Below are 17,770 nucleotides of genomic sequence, written 5' to 3' on the forward strand. Positions count from 1 at the left end.
TGGGTGCTGTAGGACAAGGGCTCCATGGGTGGCATGGATTGGGGACCCAGGCTGGGCTCTTTTTGCCACCATGAAGGTGTGGGGAACAGAGTCCTGCCATCCCTGTGCTAGCAGGCACCATCACCAATCACTATGTTGGCAGCCTCCACCATGGGCAGAGGTTGGCATTGTGGCTCCAACTGTGGGCACTGTACACTGCTCTGGTCTTCTCCAGTGCCACCCCACAGCCCATAGGAGTGTCTCGTCCTGGCACTGGCTTTCACACCCCAATATCCCCGACCCCAGCAATGCCAAGGCCTGCAAGTTCCCCTTGGGATGCAGGGGCACAGCCCTGTGCCTGCTGCTGCTAGGAAGAGACAGGAACCAGGTGGGCAATAGCTCTGGTTTTAATAAATACATCTTGACCTCCATCCGCTGGCACCATAAATTATGTGAGAAACCCGGCCGAGACAGGGTGGGTGCAGTAAACAAGGGCCAGAAGGACTTTACACTATGTACAACATGGGCACGATGCCCACCGGCCAGGGGGGCTTGGAGTGGCAGGGCAGCGGGTGCCCCAGCCTCCATGAGCCTGGCCACTGCCCACTGGCACAAGCGGGTAGGGCAGTCCTGGCATTGCAGTCGTGCTGAGATGGGGTGCCCAGGCTGGGGGCCAGGCCGTGTGCACCCCACTGTGCTCCTCTGTGCCCCCCGCCCTGCACGGGCAGGGGCAGTAAGCAGTGGGGGCCCCCCATGCCACCCAGCGTCGCTGCGTGCTTGCCCTGCTCTGGGCAGCCCTCACTGCTCAGTGGCTCCGTGACTCCACCTTGGCATCCTGGACCTTCTCCCGTGCATCTGAGGGGGCATCAAGGGCTGAGGGGGGGAAACGTGGGGATGAGAGATGGGCAGAGGGGGTGCCAGGAGGGCGTTTGGGGTGGTTGTGCCAGCCCTGGCTCAGCAGCAAGGAGACTGGGAGGTGCAGGGACTGCCACAGAGTATTTGGGCAGTGATGCCTATGAGAGCACTGCACTCACCACGGCACTTGGCACAGCAGGGGTTGTCCCTCGTGGCAGGGCTGTTGCAGGCAGATGGGGGGCACTCCTGGCGCTGGCAGTGCGTCTCCCCCGACTGAGGAGCAGAAAGAGGAGCTGAGCACCAGGGAGGGGGAACAGCAGCTCCTCAGGGTGCGGTGAGTGTCCAGGGTGCTGCTCTGCCACCCATTCCCAAAGCCCTGGGGACTGGCACAGTGGCACCTTGCCTTCCCCTGGTGCTGCCCTAGGCCGGCACACTCACCACACACCAGCACAGGATACACTTCATTTCTCCAAAGGGGGGCACAGAGGGGTGCCAGCTCTCGTTGTTGAGGTACCAGCGACGCCCGAAGCGGCATGCCCGCGGTGCATCTGCCTGCATGGAGTCAGCCAGCTCCGGGACACTCTTCTCTGGGGCTGCAGGAAAGGGCACTGGGAGGATGCCCACCTGTGGCGTTGCCAAGGGGGGCACACAGGAGCTGTGCAGGGAGAATGGAGGGCAGGAGAGGGGTGCAGGTACCTGGGCACTGCTTGCAGCAGTCAGAGGGGCTGGCACGTATGGGGTTGGTGCAGGTGAGCCGTGGGCACTGCACCTTCTCGCAGTGCACTTCACCTGTGGTGCCCTGAAGGGAGGGCACAGGGATCACGGGGGGCACAGGGCAGCCAGCTCCCCATGCCCTCCTTTGAGCCTCAGATACAGTGCCTGGGAACTGAGGGCACCCACAGGGGCCAGACCAGGTTAGGGAGCAAGTCTGGAACCCACACCCACCTTGCAGGTACAAATGGCACATTTGATGAGGCCAAACGGGGGCACGACGGGATGCCAGCGAGTGCCAGAGCCTCGCCATGTCTTGTCGCCATCGAAGTAGCAGCCTGGAAGAGGAAGAAGAGGAAGAAGAAGAGGAAGTCACAGCCCTCGTGACTCAGCCTTTGCAGAGCTGACCCCTCAGCCCATGCCCACAAGGACCCACCCTCACTGCTGTCCCGTGCCCGCTCCAGCTTCAGCTCTTCCTGCTCTGTCTTCTTCTCTACAAGGAAGAGGAAGGCCATGAGAGGGTGCACACGGTGCCAGCAAAGTCTCTGAAAGGGACCTCCACCTTGTTTTCACAAGGAGCCCCGCCAGCCACCCCTCAGGTACCTTCACAGATGGGGCAGCACAGCTCTTCGGGGTGCACCTGGTGGGTACAGTTGAGGGGCTGGCACAAGATGGGGTCGCAGATCACTGTGCGTTTCTGGAGACAGCAGAGATGGGCCTCATTAGAGAGAGGCATTACTGATGGGTGCTGCCCCTTCAGCACAACCCCCAGCTCATACCTGGCAACTGCAGATAGAGCACTTCTTGTCATAGTCAGGTGCCCAGCGGGTGCCATGTGCCCGGTGCTGACCCTCAAAGAAGCAGGAGTTGGGGTCCTTCTTCAGCTGCTCCAGGTCCCTGGTCTTGGTACTCTCAGAGAGCTCAGCCTGCCCCAGGGACTCTCCTGGGGCCAGGCGGGTCCCTCCTGCCTGGCAGTGGTTAGGAATGTGCACCTGGAGGGGGCAATGAGCAGGATGTCACTTCCCGTGCCCATGCCTGGCTGCCTTCCATGGTCAAGCTGGTGAAGGGACCACCCATGACCACAAAACGCATCAGGCTGTACCGCTGGGACCTGGTAACAGAGCCATCCTGTGCCCTTCCAGCCTGCTCCAGGCAGTGCCACCCAGCCACAGGCAGCAGTGGGGGTGGGTAGGGGTGCCCTGCCCGATGAGGACCTACCCGTCCCCGCATCTCCCCGTTGGGGTGTGCTTTGGTGCTGACTTGCAGGAAAGCAGTGCCCTGGGCCAGGTGCTGCAGCAGGTCGGCATCCAGGTCCTTCACCACCCCCTGAGCCTGTCGTGGCAAGAGGGGCACCAGGGTGGGGATAAAGTCTGGCCCAGCCCCTGCTGTGTGGTGCCCTGACCCGGTGCCCACCTCACCTCAGTGCTGTAGAAGCCCTTGAGCAGGCGCTTGTGCTGGTGGGGGCGGGTGCCCATCTCCCCCAGCTCAGCCACCCCGTGGATGTGGGCACTGACTGTGCCATCGCTTGGGCGTCCCAGCCCCGCCACTGAGATCTCGTAGTGCAGGTGGCAGTGCTCATCCAGTGAGAGCCAGGCATGTCCCCCAGCGCCACTGTGCACCGGGGGGGACACCAGCTGCCCTGCCAGTGCCACGGGCATCTCTGCGCACAGACAGGGACAGGGAAGGTGTGGGGGGTGTGTGGGAGGCTGCCCCACTGCCCCCCATTACCACCCTGCGTGTCCCTGGTACCTGTGTAGCGGGCGAGCAGTCCACTGTAGGGCAGGGAGATGATTTGGCCCCGCAGTTCACCCTCTGCCCAGTCTTTGGTGGCCACGTTGAGGAAGAGCTCATTTTGTAGAAGCATGTGGGCATCGCGAGCGCTGGGGCTCTGCCAGGTACCCCAGGCCTGCCACCCGTGGGAGACCATGCAGATTGGGACAGGGACTCACCCAAAGTCCCCATGCCATCCCTCCCAGCATCGACTAGTGCTCACCTGCCCATCCTTGTAGCTGGGTGTCATGTCAAACAGGATGTTCCTCTTGCTTTTCCGTCGGGGTTTGGTCTCCAGTGTGATGCCCACCACCTCACTGGCAGTGCCCACCACCTGCACCTGTGGGTGGGGTGCCAAAGGACAGTGTCAGGGTGGCAGATACACCCGGGACCCTCGAGAGGGAAACGGGTGCCCACCACTCACCTGGTACTCCAGGGTGCCGTTCTCATGCAGCGCCAGTTTGGCTGAGCCCACAGCCCCGGTCTTGGTCGACAGCAAAGCGTCTGCTCCGCATAGCACACTTTGGATGGCTTCAGTCCGGGGAGAGAGGCACAAGGGTGGGTGAGATTGGCACGGGGGTGAGCACAGCCATCCCCCTGCACCCCAGCGTGCCTGCCCTGTGCTCACTGTCACAGCTGCGGCGGGTGGTGATGGTGCCAGCCAGCTGGCGTGCATGCCGGCCCTCCGTCTCAGCCACGATGCGGAGCTGCCCCTGCACCAGCCACTGCAGCTCCTGGGCAGACAGATCGCTCAGCACCTCCGCAAAGTCGGGGTCCTAGCAGGGGTGTAGAGTGCCATGGATCAGCCCTGGTGCTCTGGGCACCGTGGCTGCCAGGACACGTGGGGGAAGAAAACGCTTTACCTCCACAGTGATGTTGGCGTGGACCTCCCGTAGCGTCTGGCCCTGGTGCAGGATGCGGACCCTCAGTGGGACCCACGGAGATTCTGGACATGGCAGAGGGGAGAGGACCCACTGGACCTGGTGTCTGCAACCACTGTCAAACCTACACCTCTGTGCCTGCCACCTCCAAACCCCTGGCACTTTCTTGCCAGTTGTCTGCTCCTGTGTGCCTGGACCCTCATCATTCCCTCCAGCATGTCCTGAATCCTTGCAAACCCACAATGCAAACCTATCCTTCTTGCACATTGACCCTCACACCCCATATACTCTGCAGTACCCCCAGCCCCCTGCATAGGAGCACACTCCAAATCACATAACACACTGTATGCACCCCTCACCCTCCACCCCACTGGACACACAGCCCTTATACCCACCCTGAGCCCCACACCCAGCCCAGCCACCCATCCTCACCCCACAGATCCTGAGCCGCAGACATGCCATGCACTCCTTCAGGTCTACGCAGCCCCCTCTGGGCAGTGCCTCCCTCCCCTTCCCTGCCCACCCTCACCTCTTGCTCCAGGCTCCAGCAGTCCCCGGGCCATGAGGATGAAGTGCAGGTTGTTCTCTGTGTCGCTCAGTGTCAGCATGGCCATGCCCCCAGCACCCAAGTGCAAGGGGTTCGACGAGGTCAGGATGGCACCGAATGTCTCTGTGCAGGAACAGGATCAGGGACATGAGGGACATTCCGGTGGGCACCCACTGGGTGTGCATGCGGGAGCTGGACTCACCTGCAAAGAGTGCCCGGTGCTTGAGGATGTGCCCGTGGACCTCTCCGGAGGGCTGTGCCCGGGTGATGAGGGACACACGGAGCTGTTCCCCCCGCAGCAGCTGGACGTTGGCTTTGGACACCATCCTCCACATTCCACAGAGCTGCGGGTGATGAACGGAAGGGCTGGGTGGTGGCTGGGGGGGCACCACACGCCCGGCAGGGGCTGGAAGGGGTGCCGTGCCCCCTGCCCTCCCAGCCCCTCTCACCATGCCATCCTCGGGGGCAGCGCTCTTCTGCACGGGGTGTTCAAACAGCACGGTACCCTCGGGGCCACTGAAACGCACCCGGCTCGGCCGGCCCAGCCTGCGAGCGTGTCGGGGGTGAGCAGGGGCCGCGTACCTGCCCTTCCCTCCCCCTCACTCAGCACCGGGCACAGGCGTGCATCGCAGAGGGCATGCAGGGGTCACCGGGGGTTTGGGGTGGGCAGGAGAAGGAAGACGCTGTCCTGGGATGCCAAGTGCTAGGCTCTGCCCGCCCATTCCAGGACTAGCCCAACACTGCTGTCCTGCCAAATGCCAGCTTGGCATGGGTTCTCTGGGCTCCCCTATCCTGGAGCGGTGTCTAACCGGCACAAAGCAGGATGAGGGTCTCTGCCGGGAAAGGCACCACGGCAGGACCTGCGGGGAGCTGAGTGCTGAGGCTGTAAATAAGGAGCATTTTCAACTCTGCTTGGCTCTCCCTGTCAGAGCTGGAAATTAGTCACCACTTTACTATGCAAAGGGGCCTGGAAGCGAGGAAGAGCAGAAGAAACTGGAGCGGGAAGGAGGGAGGGAGAGGAGAGGCTCTGCTGCTGGCGGGCATCCGGGGAGGGCATGGCAAGCATGGGGAAGCCTGGCAGCAGTGCCAAGGCACTGCCCTCCAGCAGAGCCTGCAGGGTGGCACAGCAGTTCTGCCAGCTGCACCCACGGGAGCCCTGGAACTGTTCCCATTTGTTTCCAGTCCAGACCTGGAGGCAAATGGGTGAGGTTGGGCCGACACTGTGGGTGTGCCGAAATTCTGGCTGCTGACCTAGGCTGGAGCCCAGCACACTGCCCCCCCTTCTCCAAATCTCTCACTCTGTCAGCGCAAGGCTGTGGCACCATATCAGAAAGGAAACCGAGGCATGAGCACTGTTGCATCTCCCTCCTTTTCCTGCTGTGCCAGGCTGGAGAGGGCACAGGGGGCAGGACTCACCGCTCGTAGCTGATGGAGAAGAGCAGGGAGGAGCGCAGCAGGGTGAAGCGAGCCTTGGCCACGGCGCTGGACGTGGGGTGCCACGGCTCTGGGCCACTCGTCAGCAAGGCCACAAACTCTGGGGAGGAGATGCTGCTGCTGAGGGGGAGCACTGGGGGTGCCCCACACTGCTGCTGTCTGGGGGGGTGGCTCACCTGTGCGGGCGTCATCGCGAGCCAGGCCCTCAGAGCTGAGGTAGGAGCGGTCATTGTAGGGCTTGTCCAAGTCATCCTCCTTGTCCTGGAAGTACTCGAAGGTGTCAAAGCGGAGTGCAGGGCTCTTCTCTGGGGGGCCTGGCAAGGTTGGCATGGGGTGGACACAGGAGGAGATCATCACATCAGGCTGCTTGTGCCCAAGAGTTTGGGGTGGGGGATAATAATAAATCACCCCTTTTGAGATAGACCAAGATGTGCCCTGTGAATCACTATGGGGTTCTTAGCTGGGGCAGGCTGTGCACAGGCACATGGTCAGGCAGGGCATTTAGCCCTGTGTGCCTTCCCTGAACTCCTTTCAGGCTGTTCCCATCAGGGCTTTCTCCTGCCCATCATATCATGGGCACTGGTTACTTTCATAACAAATTGACCAGCCCTTTTCAGGGGCGTGTGTGATGCCCCCTTTCCCAGGCCAGGAGGGGATCCTGGGGGACTGGTGGGGGCTCCCTGCAGAGAAGCACCCATTCTCCTCACCTTTGGGGCAGGTGTGACAGCAGTGTCCAGGCAGCAGCGTGGCCCGGGGACAGGTAGGCACGGGGCAGTCCTGCTTCATGTTCTTGCAGTTCACTTTCCCCACAGGCTTTCCCCGGTGGTTCCTCTGCTGTGGGGGGCCAAGAAGACCCCAAGAAAACCGTGCCAAGGTGTGCCAGGCCATTTCTAGGTGTGCCAAGTCATGCCCTCCCAGCACAGCATGGCTTCCCCCATATTATTCCATCTGGAACCCTGGACACCTTGCACAGTCCCCAGATGCCTGTACAGCAGCCAAAGCAGGGCCCCCTCCCCACAGCCCCCGGGCTCCTGACCAGCTGTGCGTGGCCCCGCCAGCCCCAGCCTCGGGGAGCTGCTCGGAGGGAGGGAGGAAGGGGCCCGGAGGCCATCCCCGAGGAGGGGGAGGAAGAATGAAGCCTGATCCTTTAAACCCCCCTTCTCCTCCCCCCTGCCGCGGGGGAGAACATCCAGGTGTCCGGCTGGCTGAAGGGATCCCGCTTCCCTCTTCCATGGGAATGAGAGGAGTGTATTGAACTGAAGGGTGGAACTCCCTCCTTGCCAGCCCCCTCCCCAGCAGATCCAGGTCCTGGGGGGGTCTCCCAGGGAAAGGGGTGTGTGGGGGCACTCACCGGCTCACAGTGACAGATAACGCAGCGCATCACCCCGAAGGGCTCCCCCAGGTCCGGGTGCCACGTCTCCTCCAGAGCATAGAAGTGCCCGCCGAAGGCGCAGCCTGCGGAGACCCCACCACCACCCACCGCCGTCCCCAGTCACCTCCGGGCCGCGGGCACCCCCCTGCCGCAGCCCCGGACCGGCCGGCACCGCCCCGCCGCCCGCCGCGCTCCCGGTGCCGGTCCCGGTGCCGGTCCCGGCCAGCCGGGGGGCCCGGGGCGGGACGCGGGGTGCCAGAGCAGGGGGTGCAGGCATGCGATGCACGGACGGGGGTGCGGGTGGCAGGGAGGGGGTGCCCGACGCGGAATGCGTGACGGGGGGTGCGGCAGCGGCTTGTACGGGACCGGGGGTGCGCGGAGCGGGGGAAGGAAGGGTGCGGGGCAGGGGGCTCCTACCTGCCGCCCCGCCGGGGGGCAGCGGGTCCGTGTCGGGCCGGATGGGCAGGGCGAGCTTGGGGCGGGCGGCGCGGCCGGGCAGGGGCCGGAGCGGGAGCAGGGCGAGCAGCAGCAGCGCGGCGGCGCGCATGGTGCCGGCCGGCCGGGGCGGGCGGACCGGGACCGGAGGCGGCGGCGGGGAGGGGGGGCCGGGCGCTGCCGGGCGCTGCCGCCGCCTCTGCCCGGCTGCCGGCTCCGGCTCCGCTTTATAGGCGGCGGCATGGGCAAGCGGGAGCTGCGAGCCCTGTGCAAACAAAGGCCCCGCTAATGAGGCGCAGGCAGCGGCCGGCCGGGGGGGATGCGCCCCCCGCCGCGCTCCGACCCCCCCACATATCCCCGGGCTCCGGCCCCGCCGCCCTCGCCTGGCACGGGACGTCCTGTCCTGTCCCGTCCTGCGACACCGGAGCACGCTGCTGCCCCGCCAGGCAGGGGTACCCCCGCACTCGGGATGTCCTGGGGACCCCCCCATTCATTGCTCGCCTTCTCCGCGGGTATGCGGCTCCCCCGAGTGCAGAGCATCCTTACTCACACGCCAGCCTCAGGGCATGGGCAATCCTGAGGGATGGAGGTTGGAACTAGATGATGTTTGCGGTCCTTTGCAGCCCAGACCAGTCCATGATACGATTCTATGATATAACCCTCCCTCAGAGCATCGGGTACCCTCAGGTTTTTGGCATCCTGGGGATATCCCCTCCCAATTCACACAGAACCCTCTGGGATATAAGGCGCTGTGGAGACACCACCACCACCATCCACACACCTTCCACAGAGCTTGGGGTGCTCTTGAGCATTGGACATCCCAGGTATACCCCCATTCACATTCCCCTCTTCAGGGTAGGATCCCCACAGGAGTCTCCACTTCTCGGGAATAAGGCGTTTACAGGGCACACACATTCAGCTGCCGGTCCCCTCAGTCTGTGGGCTCTTCCTGGCATGGGGCATCTCCTGGGCACAGAGCATCCTGGAGTCCCCACATCCACACAGTCCACCTTCAGTCATGAGCTCTTCCAGAGCTCACTGCCCCCTGCCCCTCAGGCATGAGACATCCTGGGGACTGCTCCATCCACCCAGTCTGCTCTCAAACCCTGCAAGGCACTGTCCATCCGCTGTTCCCCTGCAGCCAGCCCTTCATCCATCCACTCAGCACCCCTGAGCATGGGCTCCCGAAACAGCCAGCCCCCTCCCCCAGTCCACACTGCTCTCTGCAAAGGCACAACCAACCCCCTCCAGCTTGTGCCTTCCACATTCCTAAATTTCTCCAGCTGCTGCCCACCCTGGGCAGAGCAAGGCTCCAGAATGGGACCCTGGGCCCCTGCCCACCAGTGACAGGGGCTGCAGGGAACAGGAACCCTTGGGTTCCCTTGTCCAGGAAGGGAAGGAGCATCTGGAGGGGGGATGCTGTGAGAGCAACACCCAGCACTAGTCCTATTCTTCAGCCACACCTGGGCTGGCAAGGGTGGCAGCAGTTGGCAGTGAGTAGGCACGCATGGAAAAGATTGGATAAAGCATCATCCATCTGGGGAAACTGAGGCATGAATTTAGGGGAGGGGGAGGGGATGAGGAGTGGGGGCACTTTGTGTCACCCATGTCCCTGTTGCCACCCCCACCGACAGTGGCAGGGAGAGGCTGAATGAGGGTGGTGGGTGCGTGGCAGGCGGGCGCCCGGCAGGGGGAAGGCGGGTGGGGAGGGGAGGAGAGGGAAGCGCGGGGCTGCCAAAATCAACTCCGGGCGGTGCAAACACCCGGCCAGCTGCGCCGTGTAGCTAGGGAAACACGGCACAGCTGGAGCACAACAGGCCCCTGCCTCCCCAGAAAGCTCCTCCTGCGCCTCCCGGCAGCCCAGCGAGCAGCTGGGGGGGCTGCAGCCCACCGCCCCGCACCCCAGAGCCAGCATGGGGCTGCCCGTCCCCAGCTTATCCATGGCTGCGCCATCCCATTCCCTGCCCTGGTCTGGCACATGTCTCCACGCGGCGTGACACCTCTCCTGGGGAGGGCAGGGGGACAGGGGGCTTGGCCTTGCCGGGGACCTGGCCAGTGGCAGGAGCTGGCAGACGGCAGCGAAGAGTAGCTGGGCTTACCCCAGCAGGACAGCCCGCTGGCATCCCCAGGACTGGGACACTGCCAGGACCTCGGGCATCCCCCGGGCGCGGCTGTCCCTGACACGCTGCTGCGACCACGACGGGCAGCATGGCACCCCTCGGCCCTGTGCCCTCCCCGCGGTCCCCAGCGGTGTCACTGACCTGTCCCCTGTCCTCTCTCCCGACGTCCCCGCTGCCTGGGGATCCGGCGGCGCGGAGGGCAGGGAGGGGTTGGGGTCTGGGTGGCTGTGCCAGCGTCGCTGCACGGTGCCCGCTGCAGCGCAGCGGCGGCTCTGGGGACGGCGGGACGTGAGCGGCGCTGAGCAGGGAGGAGGCGGGCGATGGCTCCCAGCTGTCCCGCCGATGCCAGGAATCCGGTGCTGGCTCTGTGCACCCAGAGCTCGTCACAGTCTCCTGGCTCGTCTGCGGGACACGGGGAAGAGATGAGGGAAGCTCCCTCCCCTTTCCCGGGGAAAGGAAAGAGACGGGGAACCTGCCTGGCTGCAGCCCCGAGGCACGGGGTGGCAGCGTGAGGGAGAGAGGGGCTGCAGGCACTGCCAGGCTGGGAGCAGGGTGGGATGCTGGCATGGAGCCTGTCAGGTCAGGACGGTGCTGGGCATCCCTGCCCAGGGAGGGGGGCATGGCCACTGCAGTGGGGGCACGTGGGCAGGGAGGAAATGAATGCTCCAGCTGTGCCTGCGCTTCCCTCATCCATAGCCTGCCCCTGGAAATGCTAAGGGGTGCCCTCATCAATAGGCAGAGAGCCTTGGGGGTCCCTGTGCTCTTGGAGAGGGGATGGTGCCAGCCAAGGGCAGTGCTGGTAAAGGTCCTGGTCCCACCAGCTGCTTCCCAGTGCCTGCACTTGTGTGTGAGGAGCAATGCCCTGCACAAAGGCACCTCTGAGGCTCCAGAGCTGGCCCTGGCACTGGCACATCCCCAATGGGGCTGCCAGCTGCAGGCAGCTGGAGCTGCACCACGATGGAGACAGCTGGCCATGGGCAGCCTCAAGCCAGGCACCTTCACCCCTCCACCACCTCTTCCCAGGGCGGGCACTGGCTTCTTCCCACTGGCTGGGGGGTGATGGACCTATGGGGTGTCTCCTGTCCCAGCAAAGCACAGGTGGGGTGCCCCAGCTATGCCCTACAGAACAGCCTGTAGCTCTGCAGGGGCTTTGCGGGCATGTGTCCTGCTCAGTGGCGAGGGTCCCATGGAGTACTCCAGAGGATCGTGGTGCCAGGGCTGTGCCATGCCCGGCATGGGGGTGTCCCAGCAGGCCCTCACCCGAGCTCTGCCCCAGCAGCTCCCATTGTCTGCCCTCATTAGCTGCTGCCTGCTCGCGACTTTGAACATGAGCCCGGCTCGGGGCGACAGGAAGGAGCCTCTGCTCCCAAGGGATGGGGTCTGTGGTGAAACTGCATGCCATGGGCCCCCCTTCTTGCAGCCTCCCACTGCCTTCTGGGCATCCCAACACCCCCTCCAGGCCTAAGCCTGAAGACAAGAAAGCATGTGGGGCACCCCCTCTCTCCAGAAAAGCCTCCCTCAACTGCCCTGCCCCGCTGTGGGATGCAGAGAGCCTTCAGCCTCCCCAAAGCTTTGTGCCGAGCGTGGCTTGTGCCGTGTCTAATCCCCCCGGCCTCACACACACGCGGTGGGGTGGGGGGAGCTGTCGTAATGGGTGGAAATATCTCATAATTCACGTTGGACACAGGGATTACAGCCATTCCGGCAATATTTGCACAACTGGTAGGCGACTTGCAGGGCTGGGCCATCCCAGATGAAGGCCAGGGGGGTCTGGGGATGCAGGGAGTTTTGGGGGTAGTAGGTAGGGAAGGGGGATGCAGTTTGGGGGGCAATGGAGCGGGGGAAGTTGGTTATTTTCTGCCTGTGAATGCATGGAATTTATTATGGAGGGTGTGTTGCTGACATGGTGGGGATGGCTGGGGCTCTCGCCTTCATCTCATCCTGCTGTGGTGGCCACAGCTCGGGGAGCAGAATGGAAACCCCAAAAGAGTCTCATTGGCCATGTCAAACAGAGCCTGGCAGTGTTCCTGAACAAGATACATGTTCTGAGTGCCTCGTCAAGCCCATAGAGCTCCCTGCTCACAGGAGCACCTAAAGGTGCTGGTGTCCCCCTGACCCCAAATGTTCCCTCCTCAAAGGCTTTGCAGGGTGACCCCAGGAGGAGGAAGACGGGGGGCATGTGGGGCATGTGGGGGCCTTGTTTGGCACGGGGATTAGCAAGCTCCCAGAAGCGATGGTGGTCTCCCCCCTCCCCACCGGACATGCAGGCAAATATTTGTGCCCAGACTTCGCAGGACAGCGAGAAGGAATTTCATTCTTGCGCCCACCTGCGGCTCGACTGCCTGGCATTAACCCCTTCTCCTCTCCATGGGATGGAGGTGGAGGGACGAGGTGCCCTCCCAGCACACTCCAGAGGGACGAGGTGCCCTCCAAGCACACTCCGTGTGCCCCATTGGAGTGGGAAGCTTGGCTGAGAAGCCCGATGCTAGAGGATGCACAGTGGAATCGCCCTAGATGCCAGCAGAGCCACTGGCATTAGGTGCCCGTGTCCAAGGCAAGGAGGGTTTGCCCATGGACATCCTCTGGGCAGCACCGAGGGCTTTGTGCCGGGGTTCTGGGCAGCATGTGGCTTGCTGAAAACTGGGAAAGGTAAAACCTGCCATCCTTCAGCCCCAGGCTGCTGCACCCGGACCAAGGTGCCCCTTGCAGGTCCGTTTACCCGGCAGCCTGCGTGTTCTCGTGGGACGGCTGTCTGCGAGCAGCGCAAGGACCAGGCTGCGCGGGGAGCAGGATTTGCCCATGGATGTTTATTGGCAATTTGCATATGTAGCAAAAAAGCCCGGAGGGTCCAGGAGGGACCCTGCTCCCGGGGACTGCCCGTGCTCGGGGAGGGGCAGCCCGGGTAGAGGGTCCGCCGCTGCCTGGCACCCGTAGAGCCCCGCTGAGCTCCTTTCCCTGGCCCCGGAGCCAGCTGTGTCCTGAGCAAACGGGGCTGTTTGCTCACGCCGGGATTAGCCGCTCTCTTTGTTCCTTTGACTTTCTCTTTCCTTTATGCCAGACCCTTTTATGGGGGCTTCAAAGGGGGCTAGGACCCCCTCCCTGTCCCTGGAAGGCCAGGTTTGCTTCCCATGCTAGCACTGACATCCTGGGGGTGCCCACTGAGCACATCTGGGTGGCCTGCGGGGACAGCAGCTGTGTCACCGAACCACATTCTCCCCCCCACCCCGGCGTCTTCCTCCTCTTCCTCCCCCCTTCCCTGACTCCTGGCACCTCCTGCTGTCTTCAGCACCTTGGCAAAGTGGGTGCGAACGGCTGTCCCTGCAGTCGGATTCCCAGCACTTTGCACCCTGTAAGGAGAGGTGGGAATCTTGGCACCGGGATCCGGCCAGCTGTGCAGCCCCGCGGCCCCCGCCTGGCTTCCTGTCCCCTGCCAGAGCCCGGGCTGCCTGGCCGGAGCCCCCGTGTCGCTCTGGGGTCCCTGTGCCACACTCACTGCCCCCGTACTCTGTCCCTCTACAGCACGCAACATCCGTGGGATTGGGCTGGGGCCAGAAGCAGGAGCTCCCCCCCACATCCTCCTCTGCCCCCCCGGCATGGGCAGCACAAGCTGGCATTGCCCTTTCCAGCAGAGGAATACCAGGCTGCCCACGGGCACAGGCTCATGCTGCCTGCCAGCTTCTGGCATTGTTGTAAAGAATATTTTGGAGTAAAGGGACTATTGTGGGTACCTTAGGCTGGCCATGGGGATCCATTAGACCTCCAGTTTCCAGATGCTCTCCAGTTTCCCCTGGTGGGTTTGTTTGCCTAATCAAGAAGGAATGCAGGGCACTGCAGCTCTCCAGCCTGGCATCGCAAATAACTTTGCACCCAGGGAGGGACAGGGAATGGACATGGTGGGGCCATGGCAGGGACTGGCATGGGGACGGCAGCGGGCCTGAGGCCAGCGCTGGCAGAGGGGCTGAGGGTGTTGATGGTCGTGATTGCAGCTTGTCACGTCCGCAGAAAAGGGCCACGGCCGTGCGGGAAGCCTGGAGGTGTTTGACCCCGGTGCTCACGGGTCCCTTTGCTGCCAGATGTGCCCAGGCGAGCCGGTGCTGCCAGTCTCGTCCCTGCACCCACGGGACCCCCCAGCCAGGCACTCTGCAAGGTGGGCTGCTGTGGGCTGAGCAGGGCATGGGGCAGGTGGAGCGGGGCTGGGGTGTTTACTTTAACTGTTGTCACCCGGCCAGGCGCTGCCGGGAACTACTGTCCCTGGGGACAGGAGTGGGAACGTGCGAGAGTGCGAGAGCCGGGGTGTGAGAAGGAAACCAGGCGCTGCAGGGAGACAGCAGCGAGAGGATGTGTGCTGGGAGGGGGGTGTCCCCCAAAGGAAGCCATGGGGGGCTGCCGGGGTTATGTGAGCGCAGGCCCGGCGCGTGCCAGGGAAGTGCACGTGTGTACACGTAGGTTTGAGGGTGCACATGGTGGGTGTGTACCCGTGTGCAGTACGAGGGGACACACACGTACACACGGGCATGGGGATGTGCACCCCCTGCCAGAGTGCCCAGCCAGAGCTGATTTTGCCAGGGAATGTCACAGCCATGCCAGGGTATGGTGCTGAACAGGTCCTGGTGCTTCTCCTACCCAGGGAGGGGCATCTCACCCAGCCCACTCCCAACCAATTCCCCATGTGGAACAGCCGTGGGGCTATGCACCAGCCCTGACCCCTGTGATCCACAGCCCTCCCCAGCCCAGAGGGATCCCAGGAACCACAGCCATCCTGGGGGGCTCCAGCTCCCTGAGTCACCTCTGGTGGATACAGGGGTCAGAGCATGAGGGTCAACAGGGATGGGGTCTAACTGGATAAATGTCACCACGGATGAAGTCCACCTCTGGAAGAGGATCACCAGATTATGGTCCACCTCTGGGAGAGGGTTTTTGTGGCTTTTGTACCTGGCTGCCACAGCCAGGAGCAGGACTACATTAGGGCTGATGTTCCCGGGGCTGTCGAGCGCAGGATCACTGAGACCATCTCCTCTGTAGGTACCAGGGCCACCTTCTCCCCCGGACCGGCCCAGCTGAGGCACCGAGCACTGAGCGCTGGCTGCTGAGCGCTCAGGCCCGGGGCCAGGTGAGCAGCCACGGAGGGCGCCCAGGGACGCCCTTCCCGTGCCCCGAGCCAAGGGAGGAAGCGGCCGGAGGCAGGAAGCCTTCCCCCGGGCCCGGGGCCCCCGCTGCGATTTAGCTGGAAGGTCAGCGGCGACACAACAGGAAATCGTGCTGCCTCGGCTGGGCGGCCGGGCCGGAGCCGCGGAGCCGCGCCGTGTCCCGGGGCCGCCGCCGGTCCCGGCCTCCGGCCTGGCTGCGCGGCCCGCGGGGAGCCCGCGCCACGCTGCCCTCCATGGAAGGGCGGCGGCAGCCGGGGAGCAGCCGCGGGCCCCAGCGTGGAAGATGCGGGGCCGGAGCCCCCAGCCGAGCATGGAGCTGAACAGTGAGTGTGCGGCTAAAAGCGGGGACCGGGTGCGCAGGAAGGGACAGTGGGCACTGTGGCCCCACAGCCAGAGCGTCCCCTGCACGATGAATCCCACAGATGGGCATCGAACCCCAAGGGTGGCTCTGGGCTAGTTGGACCTGGCCGCTGCCAGCATGTGAGGGCAACCAAGCATCTCTCCATGCCCATCCTGAGCATTTTTGGTGTAGTGCCAGGGCAGGCAGTGAGGCAGGCAGGAGGATGCAGAGCGGGATGGAGAAGCTGGCAGGATGGGCAGTTGCTGGGCACGGCGGTGTGCAGCGGCACTGGGGAAGGCAGTGCTGGCAGAGGAGCACTCGGCCAGGGCAGCGGCCAGCAGCAGATGTTCCCTGTGGGACACTGCAGGCTGGGATTCCCCGAAGTGCACATGACGCCTGGGACTGCTCTTGGCAGGGATCCGGAGAGCTGGCCCTGGTCTGCACAGGGAGTACAGCCCTGCTTCTTTGCCTGGAGCATGGCCGAAAAACCTGGCAGACAGGGCTGTGCGGCCCCTTGGCACACACCAGTGCAAGCCCGGCTCTCCCCCGCGAGCACCGGCACCCCTCGCTGGCTGACTGGAGAGCAGCACCGGGCCCTCCTCAGCCGCTCACACCTCCCCCTGCAGCCGCTCCACGGGGCCATCGACACCACCAAAGGGCTGGGGAGAAGACTTGCCACTGCAGGTGGTTCTGGGCTGGCACTGCCCAGGGAGACTGGCACAATGCACAGGGCAACCCCATCTCTTCCAGGACTGCTCCTCCTCACATCCTTCCTCCTGCACGTGAAAGAGGACCGTGCCAGCCCGACGCGGCTGGTCTGTGACAACAGGCTTATCCAGAAGTACATCATGGAGGCCAAGGACATGGAAAAGAGAGTGGTGAGGATAGAGTCCCCCACAAAACCCAAGACCAGGGACATGCACAGTTGCTGGCACCTCACCTTGAAATCTCTCCTCACTAGGGCCAGTGCCAGGCCCTGCCTGCACTCAGGTGCCCTGCAGTGCTGCCCTTGGTGGACTTCACTTTCCTGCAGTGGAAATCCAAATCGGTGAGAGGGGCTGGGAGGAGGGTGCTGGCACTGGTGTGCTAACAGGACTGGAGAAGGAACCTTGGGTAGGCACAAACACCAGAAATGCTGAACAAGATGCTTGTAGGCATATCTGGTGGCACAGGGAGGGTAGAGGACTCCATCCAGACCTAAGGTGAGCACAGAAAGCAATGAGGCCCTGGGGGTCACTGTCTGCTCCCCCAGAACGAGACCAAGCGGCGGGAGATCCTGTGTGACCTGGCCCTGCTGGTGGGTGCTGCGGCAGGGGCCCAGGGCCAGGTGAGCGACGAGTGTGGGGCCAGGCAGCTGAGCCAGCTTTACCGACACGCCAACTCCTTCTTCCTGCTCCTGCAGAGCTTCAGCTGGGAGGTGAGACCTCCCCACATGGGCCAGAGCACCCCGGCACAGGTGCCAGCTGGGCTGGCTTGGGTGCAAGTGTTTGTCACCCCTCTGTCCCACTCTCAGGCAGGACACTGGGAGCCGAGCTGCTCCCCACACTCCATGGAGCAGACCCACATCTCCAGCATTTTCCTCACCTACCGGCAGCTGGTACAGGGCAAGCTGCGCTTCTTCTTCTCTGACCTGGCCAAGGTCTTGTGCAAGCAAGGTCAGGGGGACAGCAGAGACCCTCCATGCGGGGCCCGGTGAGGCTGCACACAGAAATCAACCACAAAGCAATGCTGGAGCAATCCTGCAGGACACTGAGCTGTGCTCTGGGTGCCCAGGAAGATGCCCACAGGGAAAGGGTTGGCACCTGTTCCTCAAGTCTTCACAACCATGCAGCATGTGGAGGCAAACAGTGACAATGGGCCAGCAGGCACAGGCCCTGCTCCCCTCTGGGCAGGCACTTCTACTGTGAATGCTTTTCGATTAAAGAGCTATTTTTCTAAAGAGCTGTGTGTGTCCTTGTGCCTGGGCCCAGGGCAGAAGCCAGCTTCTCTGACAAGCTCCCAGTTGTGCCCAGTGCCTGCTCCCACCCATGGCAGCTGCCAGTGCTGCAGGATCCCCTGGCATAGCCCCAGCTGCCACTCCTCTCTGTGGCCAACTGTGGCAGGTTTCGACTCTCCATCCCTTGGGAAGTGTCAGGGCCCCCCCTTTGCTCCTGCACAGGTGTATCCACTCCCTGCCAGC

General features: G+C 63.5%; 2 protein-coding genes across 5 annotated transcripts; one reads left to right on the top strand and one right to left on the bottom strand.

Annotated features, from left to right (window-relative positions):
* Nucleotides 1–368: 368 nt before the first annotated feature.
* CHRD (chordin) lies at nt 369–10,393 on the bottom strand. 3 transcript variants are annotated; one of them, XM_085587934.1, is made up of 24 exons: nt 10,246–10,393; nt 7,967–8,249; nt 7,529–7,632; nt 6,885–7,011; nt 6,354–6,491; nt 6,160–6,277; nt 5,193–5,289; nt 4,946–5,087; nt 4,726–4,866; nt 4,179–4,261; nt 3,944–4,091; nt 3,740–3,846; nt 3,539–3,655; nt 3,295–3,451; nt 2,964–3,205; nt 2,764–2,877; nt 2,325–2,537; nt 2,149–2,242; nt 1,982–2,038; nt 1,780–1,883; nt 1,531–1,633; nt 1,273–1,427; nt 1,014–1,107; nt 369–852 (listed from the first exon to the last, which is right to left on the bottom strand). In XM_085587934.1, the coding sequence occupies exons 2-24, from the start codon at nt 8,094–8,096 to the stop codon at nt 785–787; spliced, it is 2,853 nt and encodes a 950-aa protein (XP_085444060.1). In that variant the 5' UTR covers nt 8,097–8,249; nt 10,246–10,393; the 3' UTR covers nt 369–784. The 3 variants fall into 3 exon arrangements, with proteins under 3 accessions (XP_085444060.1, XP_085444059.1, XP_085444061.1); XM_085587933.1 differs by lacking the exon at nt 369–852 and having other exon boundaries at nt 871–1,107; XM_085587935.1 differs by lacking the exons at nt 369–852; nt 10,246–10,393 and having other exon boundaries at nt 871–1,107; nt 7,967–8,145.
* A 4,788-nt stretch (nt 10,394–15,181) lies between these two features.
* On the top strand, nt 15,182–17,527 carry THPO (thrombopoietin). Of its 2 annotated transcripts, XM_085587973.1 has the most exons (5): nt 15,397–15,574; nt 16,342–16,469; nt 16,553–16,639; nt 16,844–17,008; nt 17,105–17,527. In XM_085587973.1, the coding sequence occupies exons 1-5, from the start codon at nt 15,535–15,537 to the stop codon at nt 17,285–17,287; spliced, it is 603 nt and encodes a 200-aa protein (XP_085444099.1). In that variant the 5' UTR covers nt 15,397–15,534; the 3' UTR covers nt 17,288–17,527. The 2 variants fall into 2 exon arrangements, with proteins under 2 accessions (XP_085444100.1, XP_085444099.1); XM_085587974.1 differs by having other exon boundaries at nt 15,182–15,574; nt 16,844–17,434.
* Nucleotides 17,528–17,770: the final 243 nt, after the last annotated feature.

The sequence above is a fragment of the Lonchura striata genome, chromosome 9 (genome assembly GCF_050655825.1).
Source record: "Lonchura striata isolate lonStrDom1 chromosome 9, ASM5065582v1, whole genome shotgun sequence".
NCBI lineage: Eukaryota > Metazoa > Chordata > Aves > Passeriformes > Estrildidae > Lonchura > Lonchura striata.